General features: G+C 36.2%; 1 protein-coding gene across 5 annotated transcripts in view; it reads right to left on the bottom strand.

Moving 5' to 3' along the window:
* NEK11 (NIMA related kinase 11) overlaps window positions 1–20,909 on the bottom strand; it is a 308,049-nt gene that overhangs the window by 209,139 nt on the left and 78,001 nt on the right. For 3 of the 5 annotated variants that reach the window (XM_032266836.1, XM_032266853.1, XM_032266845.1), the window contains 2 exons: window positions 3,886–3,950; window positions 2,758–2,884 (listed from right to left, as the gene is read on the bottom strand). In XM_032266836.1, coding sequence (XP_032122727.1) covers window positions 2,758–2,884; window positions 3,886–3,950 — 192 coding nt within the window. Of the gene's footprint in view, window positions 1–2,757; window positions 2,885–3,885; window positions 3,951–18,059; window positions 18,179–20,909 lie in introns of all 5 variants that reach the window. The other 2 variants (XM_032266829.1, XM_032266821.1) reach the window with 1 other exon arrangement.

Genomic DNA, 20,909 nt, shown 5'->3' on the forward strand with positions numbered 1-20,909 from the left:
AAACTTTTGGAACCTAACCCACTTTCAAGAGAAGGACTTCCTGTACTGAATGCTATAAATAAATGAAGCCAGAAAAGTTTAACAGATTGTAGAATGAAAATAATGTTACATATGGGCAAACATTAACAGATGAAAACATAATCAGTATTAGGCCAATTCTCCTTTAAGCATTATAAATATATGTACAGCTAGCAGTGCTAAAACAAAACACCTGTCAATTATTCACAAATGTTTCCAATCCTAAAAAAAAATTCCACAATAAACAGATACTACACACTAAGATTCACAGACAGGTTCTCAACCTCATTCAATCTAATTTTTCTAAGAGTGTCTTCGAAAAATTACTCCTTACACATATGTATCTGCCACTGTAATTAATAGTTCTCTCTTATTTTTTCTATTTTAGGTTTGGCAATAGAAATTTCATTACCAGATAAGCCCATTTTGATTCTGATACAACCAGTGTAATTACTACATCCACAATAAGGTGGTTATTAGGGGTCAGGATGATGATGAATCCTAAGCTTGTACTTGCTGAAAAGTTAATCTCTGCAAGGAGAGCTAACCTAATGCTCAGAGAAACACATTAAACTCCTGCATGTATCTATTTTGGAGGTTTTGGCTGTTTTGTTTTTTTTTTCTTGAGTCAGACATTTTTGTAATCCTAAAATACAGCAATACTGTCTGATATCCCATAACTGTATATGTAATAGTAGTAGCAAATTTTTTAAAAAGAAATAACACTGACATAACTGAGACAAACACTCTATGCTTTCCTCTCCTCTCTGTGGGTTCTGCTGCCTCCATTTCCCAGGAGATAGTTATCTGATCTGGCAGGCAGATATAGATGCCTGTCAAAAGGATCCAGGTTTGTTACATATAATTCCCAAAACTTAAATGATAGGCTTTGTAAATTAACTTACTCATAATTCAAATGACATAACATCTTCCTGAGATACCATATAACCTTGAACTATAAAGAAATATATTTGAATCTATTTTAAAATGTCTATAATATTAATTTAAAAAATTAAATGTGAAGAGATATACAGGTACATAATTGAAATTCAATCTGAAGCAAAGCCCAAAATTGATTTCTCAAAATAGAGAAAGGGATTCCAAAAGAAGCAAGATTTCTCCTGATAGGTAGGAATCCTATCACTTTTGCTTTATATCACTTTTGCTTTGCCCAAGACTGTAATATCCTAAGGGATATTACAGTCTTGGGCAAATAGTAGATGCTCAATAATGCAAAATTTAAAGGAACTCATTAGTTATTCCTCTAAACATACCTTTGTGATGTTTGGTTTTGTCTGGTTTGGTTTTTCTTTTTCTTTTGGATGTGGTAGTTAAGGGGGTCAGGAGGAAAGAAGAGGGAAGACGATAGGTAAACTGGAAAAGACCTTCAGGGCAGAAGTAAGCCAATGATGAAAAAACCCAGTGAATAATTTAGAAATGAACGATTCTAAGACTGAATTGAAAGGACAAGATTCATGGGGAATTGCCATAGCCAGACCTAATCTTGACAATGTTTGCTCCCATTTGGTAGGCATAAGAACAAAGAACAGATAACGACCCTCGTGAAAATCCTAAGCCATACCCCCTGTTGTGGTTCACTTTTCCCTAACCAGAGAAAATGTAATTTTCTACTTTGGCTTCTTTAGAAGAATGAAGTGAACACATCTTTCACACTGCTTGTCTTTGTTTTTTTTTGAGACAGAGTTTCATTCTTGTTGCCCAGGCTGGAGTGCAATGGCACGATCTTGGCTCACCGCAACTCTGCCTCCTGGGTTCAAGCGATTCTCCTGCCTCAGCCTCTCGAGTAGCAGGGACTACAGGTGTGTGCCACCATGCCCAGCTAATTTTTGTATTTTTTTTTAGTAGAGACGGGGTTTCACCATGTTGGCCAGTGTGGTCTCGATCTCTTGACCTCATGATCTGCCCACCACAGCCTCCCAAAGTGTTGGGATTACAGGTGTGAGCCACCGTGCCCAGCCTACACTGCTTTTCTTTGAAAGCTCAGAACTATTTGTTGATTTGCATATAATAATTATTTACTTAATTAACAAGCCCTCAGCTAGATTGTTCTTTCAACACTTAACAAGCAGAAAATTATATAGTAAGATTCCTCTTCAAAGGAAAAGAAATAGGTTCTGTCACTTACACTAGGACATACTGAACACAATTTTCCGCATGGCTTCTGCAGTGAGATTTCACCTGGTTCCATAACAAGCAAGGAGAAATTCCTCTGACATAAGAGGTCAGAGAAACTGAGACATCTCAGATCATTTATCACTGAAAATCTAGAAATTTTAAAAGTTTATCCTTAAAGCCAGTATCTCTAGTAAAATTCTTAAAAGTAACCAAAAAAACATAGAAACGCTGTACATTCTTCACAGAGATTGAAGTTAACCTTAAAATAGAATAAGCATGGTATTGAGGGTTACAAATACTTTAATAGGTTAACAGAAATACATATAAATTTAATGCCTATGGTACCTTAAGAGCTTTTCCTTGTAATTCAAGAACTAAAAATCCAAAACCAACCAATTAATCAATGAATAAAGAGAATTTTTGAAGCTAGTTTAGTGAAACATATCAAGTTCTAAATGCAAAAGACCTTCTTTTACTCTGGTCACAGAATGATTCATGTCAAACGGATAAAGGAAATGTATGGAGTAAGTAAATGAGCTGAAAGACAAAATGTACCATTCTTTCAGGGCAGCAGATGAAGAATCTAGCCCACAGCCCACTCACCAGATGTCCGACTTTGTGTCATAGCCTTGGTGTTTCAGAGCCTCAGGACTCATATAATGGGGAGTTCCAGTTAAAGTTGTGGCCAGGTCACAGGATCCCATTAGGAGTCGAGAAACTCCAAAATCTCCTTGAAATAATAATTAATTCTTATGAATACTTTAAGCCAACAAAAAATTAGCCCTGGAAATTAACGACTGAATGAGTGCCTAATGTGACCATTTTATTATGCAATGGTTTATACCATTTTAACAGGAAAGAAAAGTAATACATCTTAAATTATACAATGCTGGTAAATACCTTTAAAACATAAGTTTTACAGGAGAAGGAAGACTTGAGCCAGAAAAGTGAATTATGTAAGCTAAAATTCTTTATTTCTGGAATTACGGGAAACTAGACAACTTGATATAAAATCTGTTTCAAGTCTGAATAATGGCAAACAGAATGATTCTGGAAAAACTGAATAAGATGATATACAATTTCACCTGAGGGGAGAAGAATTTGTTCTTAAATTTACAATAAAGGAGAGTTTAAAAGAAAAGATCTGAGACTATTCAAGAACATGACTATAAAAATTTGAATCAGCTTCTTTACGCCTGCCTAACTAGTTGCATGCTTTTATTCCTTTCTTCCTTCCTTCCCCAAGAACACCCCCCCACCATCATTAGATGATCTAGTAGCTGTTATAAGGAGAGGTACAGTTCTGAGGAACTAAAGGTTAATAAAGCCATTATATCAACATTTTAATTATCTATGATAACTCCTTATTGCTTGTGATGAAATAATATAAATAAGAAACCTGTAATAATTAATCAAACCAGTAAATGATTCTAAAACCTTGTCAAGTACCTGGCATGAAGCAGGGAACTCAACATATACTTGAAAAGCTATCAAATATGTAGTAAATTCGTATATTTCAATTTATATCAGATATTGAGAAACAAAATAATTAGGTTTTGTTGGGCCCATCAGGTAAGAAACCTGAGAATTTAGTGTTTGTTTCAGCAGCATGCATACTTAAAATATTGAGGAATTTAAATAAACCAATGATTACTCTAACACTTCCGTGTACCATTTACTTCAATTTGAGATGACAAAATCTAAAATATACACATTTTTTAAAAATCTTACCAATTTTAAGTAGATTATTTTTCAGAAATACATTCTTTGATTTTAAGTCTCGATGAAGTATCCTCCTACAAAAGGGAAAAAAGATAGACAACTTCATGCAGAATATAACATTTTAAATCTGCATGTAAATAACATTGTTGCATATAATTTACACATAAATATATACACCCATAGATATATCTTTCAATGTTTAACAGCTACAAAGTCACAACACTTTCCAGTTTCCCTGAGGAAACAGAAGTTTTAAAATAAAGATTTTAAAGGGCTGGGAACATGTAGTTAGAAGAAGGGTGATATGCTTTCAATTATTTTAATAGGCCATATTTTATTATGTTTTTGTAAAATAATCTACACAGTGTTATATCCAGTAACCATTTCCTCAATAGATAGGCCAGTTTGTAATCTATTATACCCAAATGTCCAAGTTTTGTATACTTGTGAAAATAATAATGTTGTTGATAATATTTAAGAATAGGTAACATTGGCTGGGCGCGGTGGTTCATGCCTGTAATCCCAGCACTTTGGGAGGCCATGGCGGGTGGATCAAGAGGTCAAGAGCTCAAGACCAACCTGGCCAAGATGGTGAAACCTCATCTCTACTAAAAAAAAAAGTAAATTAGTTGGGCCTGGTGGTGGGTGCCTGAAATCCCTGCTACTCAGGAGGCTGAGGCAGGAGAATAGCTTGAACCTGGAGGCAGATGTTGCAGTGAGCCAAGATTGTGCCACTGCACTCCAGCCTGGATACAAAGTGAGACTCATCTCAAAACAAACAAACAAACAAACAAACAAACAAACAAAAAAAGTAACATTTATTAAATCTTACTATAAGCCAGTAATGTAAATTATATCAGTTAAGACCTTTATTTTATGGAATTACGAAGAACTAGAAAACCTGAAAATCTTTACAGAAAAAACTAAGATGCTAAATAAAGTATACAAATAATAATCTTCACATATGCACAGTTAAGCTCACATAAAAATGAAAAAAATTCCCTGGGAATTATTCAAAAAGAAAGTTAAAATAATTCTAGGCTATAAAATACACCTCAACAAATTTGAAAGAAGAGAAACCTTCTGCTCTCATATCAAAATGAAATCACATTAGAAATTAATAACAGAAAGATAACTGGAAAATCCATCCCATAATATGTGAATATAAAGCTATATACTTCTCAATAACAAAAAAGAAATCTCAAGAGAAATTTTAAAATATTTTGAACTGAATGAAAATAAAAACACACTTTAACAAAATTTGTACAATATTAGCAAAAGCAGTGCTTATAGGGAAATTTATAGCACTGAATGTATATGTTAGAAAAAAAGAAATAACTAAAATCAGTTATCTAAGCTTCCATCATAGAAAACTAGAAAAGAAAACAAATCCAAAGTAAGGAGAAATAGTACAGCGGAAATAATAAAATTGAAAACAAGAAACCAATTGAGAATATCAATAAAAACAAAATATGGATCTTCGAAAAGATCAATAAAATCAACAAGTCTCTAGCCAGGCTAACTAAAATAAAAAAGATAGAAGACAAAAACTATTAAAGTCAAAAATGAAAGAAAGGACATCACTACAGAGTCTGTGGACATTGAAAGAATAAAAAAGCAACACTATGAACAATCTATAAGAAAGGACATCACTACAGATTCTGTGGACATTGAAAGAATAAAAAAGCAACACTACGAACAATCTATAATAACAAATTTGATAACCTAGATTAAAAGAACCAATTCCTTCAAAGTCACAAGCTGCAAAAAACCACACAAGAAGAAATAGGCAATCAGAATAGGCCCATATTCATTAAATAAATTGAATCAATAATTAATACATTTCCAAATAAAAAAAACACCAGGCCCAGATGGGTTCACTGGTGAATTCCACCAAATACTGAAAGAAGAAATTACACCAAATATTTATAATCTATTTCAGAAAATAGAAGCAGAGGAAATACTTTCTAACTCATTTTAAGATTTCAGCATCATCCTAATGTTAAAGCCAAACAAAAACATTAGATGCAAAAATCTTCAATAAAATATTAGCAAATCAAATCCAACATTGTAGGCCAGGCACAGTGGCTCATTCCTGTGGTCTAAGCACTGTGAAAGCCTGAGGTGGGGGAATAACCTGATGTCAGGAGTTCAAGAACAGCCTGGAGAACATGGCAAAACCCTGTCTCTACTAAAAATACAAAAATTAGCTGGGCATGGTGGCACATGCCTATAATCCCAGCTACTAGGGAGGCTGAGGCAGGGGAATTGCTTGAACCTGGGAGACAGAGGTAACGGTGAGCCAAGATCACCCCACTGCATTCCAGCCTGGATGACAGAGCGAGAAGCAGTTTCAAAAAAAAAAAAAAAAAAAAAAAAAATCCAACATTGTGTCAAGAGAATTATATACCACAACCAAGTGGGATTTATACTAGGTATGCAAGGCTGGTTCAACATTTGAAAGTCAATTGATGTAATCCATCATATCAACAGACCAAAGAAGAAAAATCACATGAAAATGTCAATAGATGCAGAAAAAGCAATTGACAAAATCCAATACCCATTCATGATAATAACTTTGATAAACTAGAAATGGAGAGTATTTATCACAAACCTACAGTTAACATCACACTTTACGGTGAGAACTCTGAAGCTTTTCTGCTGAGATCAGAAACAAGGCAAAAATGTCCCCTCTAATCATTTCTTTTCCACATTATACTGAAAGTTCTAGCTAATTAATTAAAACAAGAAAAAAGTGTAAACAGTATAGAGAAATGCAAATCAAAACCACATTGAGATACTATCTCACACCAGTTAGAATGCCAATCATTAAAAAATCTGGAGACAACAGATGCTGGAGAGGATGTAGAGAAACAGGAACACTTTTACACTGTTGGTAGGAGTGTAAATTAGTTCAACCATTGTGGAAGACAGTGTGGCGATTCCTCAAGGACCTAGAAATACAAACCCATTTGATCCAGCAATCCCATTACTGGGTATATATTCAAAGGATTATAAATCATTCTATTATAAAGACACATGCACATGTATGTTCACTGTGGCACTGTTTACAACAGCAAAGACCTGGAACCAACCCAAATGCCCATCGATGATAGACTGGACAAGGAAAATGTGGCACATATACACCATGGAATACTATATAGCCATAAAAAATGATGAGTTCATGTCCTCTGTAGGGACATGGATGAATCTGAAAACCATCATTCTCAGCAAACTGACACAAGAACAGAAAATCAAACACCACATGTTCTCACTCATAGGTGGGTGTTGAACAATGAGAACACATGGACACAGGGAGGGGAGCATCACACACTGGGGTCTGTTGTAGAGGAAGAGGGGAGGGACAGTGGGGGGTAGGGAGGTTGGGGAGGGATAACAGGGAGAGAAATGCCAAATATAGGTGACAGGGGGATGGAGGCAGCAAACCACATTGCCATGTATGTACCTATGCAACAATGCCGCATGTTTTGCACTTGTACCCCAGACCCTAACGTGCAATAAAATATAAGAAAAAAAAAAGAACAACAAAAAATATCATAGAGATGGGAAAAGAAAAAACATTCTCTCTGTTCACAGATGACATTATCACCTAAGTAGAAAATCCAAAAGAATCAATTAAGAAAACCTCCTAGAACTAACAAGCAATTATAGCAATATTGCAGAACACAAGGTTGATATACAAAAATCAATTGCTTTCCTATATACCAGCAACTAACAAGTAGAATTTGAAATTTAAAACAAAATATATTTGCATTAGTACCCCAAAAATGAAACACTTAGGTATAAATCCAATAAAATATATACAAGATCTATATGAGGAAAACTATACAATTCTGATGAAAAAAAATCATAAAACTAAATAAATGGAAAAATAATCCATCTTCATGGATAGACAGACTCAATACTGTCAAGACATGGATTCTTTCCAAATTCATCAATAGATACAATGCAACCCCAATCAAAATCCCAGAAAGTTATTTTGTGGACATTGGTAAACAGATTCTAAAATTTGTATGGAAAGGCAAAAGATCCACAATAGTAACACAATGTTGAAAAAGAACAACGATTTTGGAGGACTGATACTATCTGATGTCAAGACTTTCTATGAAGTACAATAATTAAGACAGTATGGTATTATGGAGGAAAAAAAGACAGATCGATAAAACAGAATAGAGAGCCCAGAAACAAAACTGCAGAAATACAGTCAACTGATCTTTGACAAAGAAGCAAAGGCCATGCAATGGAACAAAAACAGTCTTTTCAACAAATGGTGCTGGGCATTCACATACAATGAATGAATCTAGACACAGACCCTACATCCTTTGCAAAAATGAAACACAGGCCTAAAAAATGTAAAATGTAAAACTGTAAAACTGCTATAAAATGATATGTAAGAAAGTCTAGATGATTTTGAGTTTGGTGATGACTTTTTAAATATAACACCAAAGGCACAATCCATGAAAGAACTGATGAGCTAGACTTTATTAAAATGAAAAAGTTCTGCTCTGCAAGAAAACACTGTCAAAAAAGTTAAAAACTATGTCCACACAAAAACCTGTGCAATGAAGTTTATAGCAGCTTTATTCATAATTGCCAAAACTTGAAAGCAACAAAAATCTCCTTCAGTAGATAAATGATTAAATAAAATGCTTGAGCCACATTTCTATTAATATCGTCTCTTCCTCCTGACAATTTTTTACTCACAGTAGATGCTCAATAAATGCATGTTGGTTTTTAAAACATTATCCTTGGTACAAAGATGAATACTATCTAGTGGGACTCATTCATTAATCTTAAAGGCAATTACTAAGTGCCAAATAGATTCTATGTGCTATACTACATAATGTGAGAGAGATAAGGATTCATGAGACAGGGTTATGTATCTCATAATGCTTACACTAAGGCTAGAGAGATTTTTTTTAAGTACATAAGCAACTGTAAGAGATGGCAGAAGCGAAACCTAACCATTGTCACCTTAATAAGAAATTATTTATAATTGTAAACAATTACCAATAAAGACATTCACCTGGTCTTAAGGAAACATCTCTCAGTAAATGATCACTCTCAGGTATATGCCCACCCAATTAATAATATTATTATTAATTAAAATCAGAAATATCAATTATAAAAATAATTTTTACCACTAGAATTAATGATAATACAAGTGTAATAATGTTGCCTTTGTAAAGTGTTCAGATACAGGTATTGATCGACTTACGACCTATGCAACTTACGACCATTCGACTTTACGACCACAATTGCTAGCCATGACTGCTCCACGTATGGCAGCGCAAACATTGCCCAGCTGGGCGTACGGCAGTGCGGACCAGCTTCCGGCAGCACTACCATCTCCGCATGCACCATTTCAACTGTACATATAGCCTACTCAACTTACGACCAAATCGTGTTATGGCCGGTCTGCCGGTCCCAATCGTGGTCGTAAGTCGAGCACTAGCTGTATCAACCATCCAGCTTTATTCAACTACCGAATAAAGCTCCAAATTCTAAGACATATTTAAAAGAAAAGTCACTCATAAAGTTCAAATCATTTACTTTATAGGACTCAAATAGGCACAAACTCGACTGGGCCTATAAAATCAGCATATAAAGTGAAGAACTGGATAAGATAGTGGGAATTTCTTCTAATTCAGATAATCTTTAGCCTCTGTGTTTCAAAGAGTAGAGAGAAAAGGGAAGAACAAAACTAGACAATGCAACACTAGGCCACCTCATTTGAGGTCAGTAACCCCAGAAGCTATAATCCTAGCACTATATTCCTATTTTTTAACTTTTAGGCCCAATCTGGAGATGAGAAAATCAAGGCCTAGAAAGGCCAAATAACTTGCCCAATATTGTATAGCCTATTAGTACAAGCTTAGATCTGTTTGACTCTATAAACCACTATTCTCATGTAGGTCTGTTTATCTATAAAAACTTTGCTATTTAATCACTATTTTCTACTGCCTTCTTACATTCCCACAATACCTAGACTCATGCTGTACGTGAGTATGTTGCTGACTTCTTACTGATCTAAAAAGAGAACAACAGTATTTACTAAGAGTGTTAAATGAAATCTGCCTTTCTCCATGCCCACTCTTGGGGTCCTCTTGGTATGGCAGGAACTGTTAAATGCCTACCCAATAGCCATTCTCCTCCTCTTCTCCCTTGACATCAGAACCCCATGAGCCTCTGGGGAGCCTCAGCCCTCCTCAGAGCTGTTAGGTAAAGGAAGTGGGGGGAATAGGGAGTGAATGTGGCAGGGGAATATAATTGCTAAGTTAGATACAAAACTGGTTAGTGCCTAACAAGGCCATAAACCATAATCACCAGGGATATAGCCCTGGTGATCACAGTAGAAATTATTTGCATCACTACTGGACAAAAATTTTCAAGTGTGCTTCTGCCTCTACAGAGTTATAAAGTAGCCCAGATAATAGAAAGTTAAGTCTAGCACTGCAATGAAAAAATATCCAGTAATATATTTTGTCTCTTCCATGTTTTTTGAAATTTTTCTAACACCAATGAGATATAAGAGAAGTCTGCTGGAATCTTGTAGGAAATATTTCCCTACTCATATAAAAGACAAAAAAAGGGAGGCGTGACATGCCATATGTCTCTTTTGCCTTTTCTGGAGTTTGGTTACTGTTGTATGAAGGCGGGATACGTGGTCGTGTTACAGCCATCCTGGCAACCACAAGAGGACAAGCCTGACTATGAAAGTCAACCACACTGAGAATGGTGGAATAAAGAGAAAGAACTAGAACCCAGAGAATATTGATAAGCCACCCATGTTAACCAACTCTAGAACAACTCACTTTGGAGACTTCTGGTTAGGCAAGGTAATAAATTTTCTCTACTGTTTAAGCTGCTTCTGTTATTTGTAATTAAGAGCATCTATAATTGATCAGTTGGTTCTAAAGCTATTGATCCTAGGAAGTCAAAGAGAACAAGGGTTTAGGATTTGGAATAGTGAGCTAGGGAGCCTACCAGAAACTTGGTGCTGTAACTATGGAATAAGTAAAACAGTCCAAAGAACCTCAGCTGATGTCCTAGACTAGACAAATAGAAGATGAATTACAAATAATAATACATTGATAGCCTTCTATAAATACATAAATTAGTAAATCAACAGTAGATACTTTAAGAATAAGGCATACAATATGTTAGAAAGCAGTTATGAGAGGTAAGTAGCTGGCACTGTGGTAATGGAACAATAAATTCTATGCAACAAACCAGGTATCAAGCTATTTGCTAAATATCTATTGAAAAATCATAATTGGCCGGGCACAGTGGCTCATGCCACTGTAATCCCAGAACTTCGGGAGGCCGAGGTAGGCAGATCACAAGGTCAGGAGTTCAAAACAAGTCTGGCCAGCATGGTAAAGCCCCATCTCCATTAAAAATACAAAAATTAGCTGGGCATGGTGGCACATGCCTATAATCCCAGCTCCTTGGGAGGCTGAGGAAGAAGAATCGCTTGAACCTGGGAAGCGGAAGTTGCAGCGAGCCAAGATGGCACCACTGCACTCCAGACTGAATGACAGATCAAGACTCCATCTCAGAAAAAAAAAAAAAATGGAAAATCATAATTTACTGGCTTTGTGGTTATAATAAGCCAAAATGGGCCAGTATAATTTTGTCCTATGCTTGGCTAATATCCATTCCTTTGAAGTATATGAAAATGAAATCCAAGAAATAATAAGGTAACAGGCAATACAGACAGTTTACATAAAATCGTTCTCCTAAAAAGCTCAACACAGTTCTCCATCTATTATCTCATGTGCACCATACCATATCTGTTCGTGTGGTACGTCCCTCTCATTTCTATGTTTCATGATACCCAAGTGATCTGGTTAAGATTTGCTGACAGTTTGTGGTTCGAATTCATGCCAAAAATCCCATCTCCATCTCCCCATCGGTTTATTCTTCCCCAGCCTCCAGAGCCAATGCTAAGTGAAGAACAGTCTGTGGAGGTACAGAGAGCAGGCATTTCTCAGGTCTCCAGCCCAAGGTAGAACTGTGGAGAAGGCATGGACAATTCCCTTCACCTCCCCTTAAGCCCTTATATCAGGGTGGATCACAAACTCTTCTTGCCAAAGGTGCTGGCACAGCCAATGGCTGTTTTGTGACACACAGCCTAGGCAACTCCTATTACTGGTCTCTGTCATGTGGCCCCTGTCCCAAGTGCTGAGGCGCCTGCCTTTCTTCATCTGTCTCATGTCCCCTCACTAACACAATGAGTCCTTTATGTTGTAAGTCAGAAGCAGGGTCAGGTCTTCCTCGAACTATTGGCCACTGCCAGCACATCAGCACTGTGCCTACACCTGGTTCAGGGGTGAGGTTGCCTTGAAAAAGTGACTGCAGGATACCCTCAAGCTGTGAGGACCAGGCGAAAGCAGGAATCTCCAGTAACACCAGACACAACTTCTCTCTGCTTTTCCATCTTCAAATCTGGGGTGGGACACCTCCTTCCACGGTCATATTTACTGACTTAGATTTTCAAGTCTGTCTCTTCCCTGGAAGCCTCACTACATTAAAAATGAGTTCTTAACACTACCTTTCAGGGAACATTTTAGCCACTCTACCACAATATCTCACCTAGCTGGCTGGGAAATGTGTGGGCAGTGAGGTGATGAGGAAGCCATCTCGGAGTAAGTGCCCCAGCCCTGTTCTCTCCTTCACTGGGAAAGCACCAAAATCAGCAAGGCCTTGAGAACACCAGCAGGTGGGCCTTCTGCAGAGAGGCTGCTCTGTCCTTTACCTTAAGAAATTGATGTTAACTGAACTCCATGCTCAGAACAGGAATGGGTTTCAGTGCAACATTCTCAAGATAGCTTTTAGTGAACTGTGAATATTCTCAACTTTTAATATCATTATTTATGTGTTTATGCCGTATGTTACAGATTTAGAGTAACATATAAATAAATCAAACTACAATAAGTACAGGAAAGCTCCAAAGGAGTGAACAGATTCTTCGTTTTTTCTGTAACTTCATTCTTCTTAGCGGTTCCAGAGTCTTCATTATCTCCTCTGTGGCTACACTGTATTAGTCTGGGTTTTCCAGAGAAACTAATGATAAATGATCTATTATGAAGAATTGGCTCACAAATTAGGGAGGCTGAGAAGCCTCATAATCTGCTGTCTACAAGCTGGAGACCTAGGAAAGCCAGAGGTGTAATTCAGTCCCAAAGGATTGAGAACCAGGGGAGCCTATGGTGTAAATCCCAGTCTCAGGGTAGGAGAAGATGAGTTGTCTAGCTCAAGTAATAAGGCAGGAACATGGGAGCAAATTCCTCCTTCCTCAGTCTTTTGTTCCATTCAAGCCATCAAGGGAATGGATGATGCCTGCCCACACTGGGGAGGGCAATCTACTTTACTGAGTCCACAGATTCAAATGCTAATCTCACAGAACCATCTCCAAAGACACACCTGGAACGATGTTTAATTCTGGGCATCTACTGCCCAGTCAAGTCAACATACAAAATCAACCATCACATATATAAACTAAAATTTTTGCAATGCATTTGCAACAAACCATAATCTCTTCACATGTATTGCTTCCAGGGTAATCTTCTTAACTCATGTGTAAGCCAATTTATGTAATTTTCAAAATATATTTTAATATATACTGTAGATCATACATGGAGAAAACTAGAATAATGCTTTGTAGACAAGCCTATATATATCTTCTGTAATTTGAAAGATTTCAGTTTGAAGCTGAGTGAAACACTGTAGTGGACTTATTCTTGTTCCCAAGTATTCACAATCATTACTCCTTGCAGTGAGTGAAGAAGCATCCCCGCCCCTCGGACATTAGGAGTGGCCATGTGACTTCTCTAGAGGTCAATGGCATGTAAGCAGACTGGATGATTGTCTTGTCTGAGCAAAAGCTTTAAGAGCCCTTAAGGGTTTCCGCTCTCTTGCTTTTCTCTCCACCATGAGTAAAGTTTGTCCCAGATAAGGGCTGCTCCTTCAGTTTGGGTACTGGAATGAAGACATGTAGAGCAGACTTGCAGATGACCCATATCTGTCAACATGCAACATGAGCAAGAAATGATTGCTGATGTAAGCCACTGACATTGGAGTTTTGTTAATGCAGCATGACTCCCTTCAGCAAAAACATGTTTTAGTGCTACATTCTCAAAGTAGCTTTCAGTGAACTGTGAACAGTCTTGGCTTTTTAACGTCATTATTTATAAATGTTTATGCCATATGCTAAAAAATCATTCTTTTGGATTCAAAATGTTTTAAAATCACATAATTAAGTTTATTTTCTGAAGGAAACATTTTTCATACTAAATTAAATGTTAAAAACCAATAGAAGTGAAACATAGATCATACATTTACAATCAGGAATAATATAACTGCTCCATTTAAAAACCACTCTAAAATTAGATCAAAATTAAGACACCTTCCTCCCTCTTCTCACTCCAAATTCCCAGAAACACAAGAAATTTTTCAAGAGGAAATTTGTAATAGTGCTAGAAAACAATAGTTATATTTAAGCAAGTTTGCTTTTTTTCTTTTTCCAAAAAGTTAGGAAGGAATGCAGGAAGAGAAACCCAAAACCTACAACACTATTAGAAGAGTCTGCTTCCGTATCCCTCTTCCCACAGCAGCCACTAGTTTGATAATACATTCTGCACAGTTTTTCTGGCTTCTCCTTCTCACTCTTCCCACTCACTGGCTTCTGCTTTCTAAGATTAACTCCTAAAACATCTACTTGTACCCTAGTCTTTGTTTCACGGCTCTGATATTGTAGGAACCCAAACAAAGTCAAGCCCTGATGGTTCCCCAAGATCCAGGGCCTCACTTCTGACTTCCTTCTCTCATTCTCATTCTTTCTCTCTCTTCCCTCTCCCTCTCCTTCTCTCTCCATATTCTTACCCAGCATATTCACAATTAAACTCATCACCACTGTTTCAAACCTGTCTTTCTAACTTCTCATTCATCCAGGAAGAAAACCTCAGGTTCATCTTTGACTTTCTATCACATCTCACAGAACCACTTAATTTCAAGTCCAGTCATTTCAACTTACTGAGTTCATTCTCATCCTTCCTCATTCTACCTACCTCTGCCAGCTTGGTTTAGGTCTCACAATCTCATGCATGGATATTATGAAAGGTTACTGACTGATAACCCAAGCTACCTTCTCTCCTTGGTATAATTTGTCATCTAACCTTCCTGAAGCAAGCTCCGGCAATATTATATAACTCCACTCAAAAAGCTCTTGTGGAATTCAATGTCTATGCTCCAAAATAAAGCCCTCTTGACCTCAGCCTATCTTTGCCAACAACTTTATTCATTACTTCAAGAGCCTTCCCAATAGAGCCACTCACCATTCTCTCTACAAGTTTCATGTTTTCTCACCTCTGCCTGTGCTCTGTTCCCTATACCTGGAAAGCTCTGACCCATTTTTCATCTTACTCAAAACCTACCTTGTGTCAAGTGCTACTTCTTCCAAGAAGAAGTCTTCAATGATTCCCCAAATAAAAACACTATCTCTCTTCTGATCTCCTATAACACTTAAATTGTACTTTTCTTGGAACTTTTATCACTTGTTTTAAACTAGAGTATAACTTACATTAAAATGTAAAAATCTTAGATTTGATGATGCTTTACATATATATCAACATATATCCCACTCTTGTAATCCTCCATCCAGACTAAGATATAAAACATTTCTAGCATCCAGAAGGTTTCTTGTGCCCTTCCAGTCAAAGCCCCTTTCCAAGAGTAATCTCCATTCTGACTCACCTCAGATTCGTTTTACCTGGTTTTGAACTTCATATAAATGCAGTCATGTAGTATACACTCTTTTGCATCTGGCTTCTTTCATCCTACCTATGACCTCTGAGATTCACCCAGGTCATGCTGATTATTAATTGTCTGTTGTTTTTAAATAATAGAATAGTAATTTTAAAAGTCCATTATAGGGTCATACCACACTCGTGTAACCATTCCACTGTAGATGAATATTTTTTAGTGTTTTCACTATTACAAATAAGGCTTCTATGGACATTTCTGTATACCTTTTGTTGGACATCAGCACTTATTTCTACCCTTAGGAATAGAATTATTGGGTCATAGGTATTTTTATGTTTGGCTTAGAAAGTACTGCCAAACATTTCTCAAAAGTGTTTGTATCAATGAATACCCTACTAACAATATAAAAGAATTCCAGGTGCTCCATATGCTTACCAACACTTGTTATTGTCATTGTTTTTAAAACCCCTTTTGATGTCTGTGCTCTCACTTCTATATTAAATTATAACCATAAACAACAACATCACATATTTTGCAAACTTTTAAACTGTACCATATCTGAATGCATATTTTCTACCCTATAACGTAAGCAAGGAGAGTCCTATTATTATCCTTATTTTATATTAGGTAGGTGCAAAAATAATTGTGGCTTTTGTCATTAAAAATAACAGCAAAAACCACAATGACTTTTGCACCAACCTAGCAGATGAGAAAACAGGTTCAGCGAGGAGAGCTTGCTCTCATGACCAGCTTGCTCACAGTCATGAGTCTAGTGAGTGGTGGAGACACTGAATCGTGTACATCTACCATGGCACATGGCTTCTAGTTATAAGGTTACATGTTTTGTGTCTGCTAGCTTACTAATGGCTCTTTGAGGTTGAGACTTATTTTTAATTTATCACCAACAAAGGAATGAATGAACTGAAATATAAAACCGTAATTTCTTTGTACATAAAAACTTTACAATAATTGGTTATAATAACATAATGACTAAGAAGCACCATCACTTGTTACCTGAATCACAAAGATTGTATTTCAGTTTCACAGATTCACAAATATCTAAATATTTAGTCTCAATTAATGACTTTCTTTGAATATTAAAGGATTAAAAACTTATAAGCCTCTGTTCAAAGGGTTATTTTAAACTCACTTATTTTTACTATTACTAAGCAGTCTTAAAGGTTATCAAAAATATTTGGGTTCTTAAATCAACCAGATTTCAGTTTTGTATTTTGTGCATACAACACCATAGTTAGCATCTTAATATGCATTATTTTTTAGTTGTTTTTCTTGTGTATAACCTAACAATATACCAAGAAGTAGTAAGGAAAAGAAAAGAAATACTAATATGAATGGATGTACGCAGAAGTTTTATAGTCAGCAACTTTGGGTAGCTTATTAAAAGATTATTTGATTATTTTAAGTCAAATAATCTTATAATAAAAAGATTTCTTAAGATAGTCTGACATCTTCTAACAGATTGTTTATGAGGTGTCAGTCAATAAATCAGGAGCTATCTGTATCAACAACCATGTGTTTTAGAAGATATACGGCAAATTACAGAATAATCCGATTACTTTTTATGCTGTCGGAAGGTACAGATGACACATTTAAGCAATCTGACATCAATGGATAGCTAGACCTTGGTGTGCCTTAAAAATCACCCATTTCATTCAAGAATGGTACCATGGTTTACACCCGCTCCCTAGGTGAAAGCTACCATAGACACCTCCGAGTATCCACTTCTTTTTTGTCTATGTATGTCCATTTTTTCAAACGTGTTATCATTTTATGCATCTCTAAAACATTTAACTTCTAAAACTTCTTACTTTGGACCTATAAAAAATCATCAAGAGTTTTAAAATACATTTTTGAGGCAGAGATTGTAAATGTAAATCATAATCAAAATAACTGACCTTCATCATCAGATACTTCACATCAAAACAGACTTTCTATCAGAATACTTCTCTCTCTGAGGCTAAATAACCTAGCTAAGTGTGCACTGACACATTCCAAGGTGACCACACAATTCATTTGTGGCATACCAAAGTATTTACAACTGAAGCCTGCTGTAAAATACAATAAATTCATAGCATGCCACAGGTATCTGAGAACTTCCTGTAATTCATAGGAGATGATCAGATATAATGAAATGTGTTTAATACAAATTTCTGTCTTGTATTCAAGGCCAACTTGATTTTCAGAACAGCAACAAAAAGCTACACAAGTAAATCCTCTAGATATAATCAGTCAACCGTTTTCTCAAACATATTAGAGATGTTTAATTATAGCCATATACCTTTGAACTTGTTTCAGTTATAGAAAAAAATTCCACTTTTCAAGTTCAGACACGATTGCTAAAAATAGATCCTGTTCCCAGTAGCAAATGAACATACCTCTCATGCATGTAGTCAACTCCCAGCAGCAGCTGGATAAACCATTCTATTATTTGATTTTCTGGAAACAGCTTTCCAGCTTCTTTATATTCCTGAATTTTATAGTCCAGATCTCGGCCCTAAAATGAAGAGCATAATATTTCATAGTTTTTCAGCTAATATTTTAAAATCAAGCTCACTTAACAACAGTTAATACATAGCAGTCACTGTTTATAATAAGAAAGTGCCACTGTAATTATCACTGCAAAGATTCTCTCTTTAACCAAAGTCTATTCAGGTTCATCTAAGCATTCTTCTCAACTTTAACCTATAAAGCACTCTTCTCAACCTTGACCTATAAAGACTTGAACAAACATGAATGTATGAACAGTTTCTAAAAGCCCAAGGCCACAACACTAGAATGGTTCTACCCTCCCACCCCTTAAAGTTCCTGCCTGAGAAAACTCAAAGTAGACAAAAGAATTGACTGTTTGTTCCAGTCAACGCCTGAAGATAAGGTTTTTGTCTCCCAATTTCTAAGGAAGGTTAGGAATCTAACTTTGATGAGCACCAGTTAACAAACCCACATGGTTTTAAGGGACCAGCCTCCACTTTCTGATTTTTGTAATTTTTCACTTCCTTGACTTTGCTCAGGCCCCTGCTGTTCCTCTTCCCTACTCCCTTATTCTCCCTGAATACCCAGTCACTCTGCACAAATCAGAATGGAGATTACCTCTTTCCCCTAGTGTTAGTAATTATTCCACAAAATCCGTTTTAAAGGCTTTAACTAATGATATCACTCAAGGAAAAAACCCTTATAAGGAGAAAAGTTATCATATAAACCTTCAACCTAAATTATGTTTTATATTACCTAAATATGCACCTGCATAAAACTAGCAATAACTTTTCTTACACTCAGAGTTGTATATAATTATAGAATCTTAACATATATAAACTTAAAATGTCTGCCTAATTAAATTCAAATGAGTGATATTAATTTAATATAAAGCGATGATTTTTGGTGAAACTAAATTGGTACTTACATTGTGCATACAGCTGCTATAGTATAGATTCTTTCGAGTTTGGTATGCCCAGGGAACCATGTGCACTGGGATAACTGAATTCTCCTTTCCTCTGTAAAACTATAGCAAAACGCTAAGGAATACAGTAACTGTGAATCTAAGTGGGGACCCAGGCACATCATTTAAGCATTTAGTCAATCTCTATCCTATCACTCACTGGCAATAAGTAAAATAGTAATACCTGCTATGAAAGCCAAAAACTATAATAAAAAATGACAAATATCTAAAATAGCCTGGCAGTGTCTGACACAATGCCCTTTCTGAATATACTTGTACTGATGTATTTCAATTATTATAAAAATAAAAATGTCAAATGCTAAATTATCTTAGAGAACCCTTAGACCTGATCCCTTTTACTACAAAACACTGAAAAATTAGAGATAATTTGAGAAATGGTCCTCAAGAGGAAAGGATGGATTAAATGTTAACTGTGTTTGGACATGTTTGCAGGATCCAAAGCACAGGCCCCATAAAGAGTGGGAGAGGTACTTACCATGCTCATGGGGAGCATAAGTAGAAAAAATGAAACTAGTTACAGACTACTCATGACAGAGTTGTTGTTAAGATGCAAAGGAAGAACATTTATAGGCAATGAGACAATCCAAAGGAAATTACTTCTAATGAAGCAACATGAGGTCAACTGATTCACTTCTAATCAATATTTTATTTCCTTACAGTACAATGTGCAAATATTTGCTTAGCATTTTCTCTCCTACACCGGGCCATAAAAAATCAAAAGTATAGCAAACATTCACTTGCAGTCTAGCTCAAGTACAGCTTTCTGATAGATTTTCTGGGCCAAGAAGACTGTTCCAAAACTTGCTGGAATTCAAAAATATGGAGAATTGAGTATTTGACTCCTTGTCTAAAACAGTATCATTTCTTCCTCATTCTCCAAACCTACCTTCATTTCTCCTCTCTTTTTAATCCTAGAGTTTATCTGAATTCTGTTAAGCCACATAAGCTGTACTCTCATGTTTCTATAAGTTGCAAAGAACATTTTTGGTAATAGATCATTATAACATCCTGAGTAGTAGACATGAAAGTCCTTCAGATGAAAGGTGACCTGTACAGTTGATGCCTGAACAACACAGGTTTGAACTGTGTAGCTCTGCCTTAAGTATCAGTTCACAAGCTTATAGTATCAGCTTAAAAGCTGATATTTTTCAACCAAACACATACTGAAAATATAGTATTTGCAGGAATGGAAATCTGCATATATGAAGGGCTTCCATAAATATAAAGGTTCTGGTATATCCCATTTACTTTCTCTGAATACAATGAAACATCTCCAGTGGCAGAAAGACTATTGCCTACGTGTTGCCATCTTCTTCCTGAATAGCTTCAGAGGAGGAGTGAAAGGAGAGCAAAGAAGACAAAGACAATGATAAAGAAAAAGGAAAAGAAAAACTTGCCTTAAAGAAATATCAGTGAAGCTGCCTGCTAGCTTCTTATATCAACCCAATGTTTATCACTTTAAAAACACCATACATAAGCACAATTGTCTCTATGTACAAAAATTATGGTCCCAGAACCTGTGCGGTTTTAAATGTGTTAACCTTACTAAGGACAATCTAGAATTATAGTGGCCACAGTGAAGTTTAACCCAGATAAAACTGGTCACTTGTAAGGCCCATTAGAAAAGAAAAGATCTGGCCAGGCATGGTGGCTCATGCCTCTAATCCCAGCACTTTGGAAGGCAAAGGCGGGCGGATCACAAGGTCAAGAAATCCAGACCATCCTGGCTAACATGGTGAAACCCTGTCTTTACTAACAATTCAAAAATTAT

The sequence above is a fragment of the Sapajus apella genome, unplaced genomic scaffold (assembly GCF_009761245.1).
Source record: "Sapajus apella isolate SASKATOON/1434 unplaced genomic scaffold, GSC_monkey_1.0 scaffold4, whole genome shotgun sequence".
Taxonomy (NCBI): Eukaryota; Metazoa; Chordata; class Mammalia; order Primates; family Cebidae; genus Sapajus; species Sapajus apella.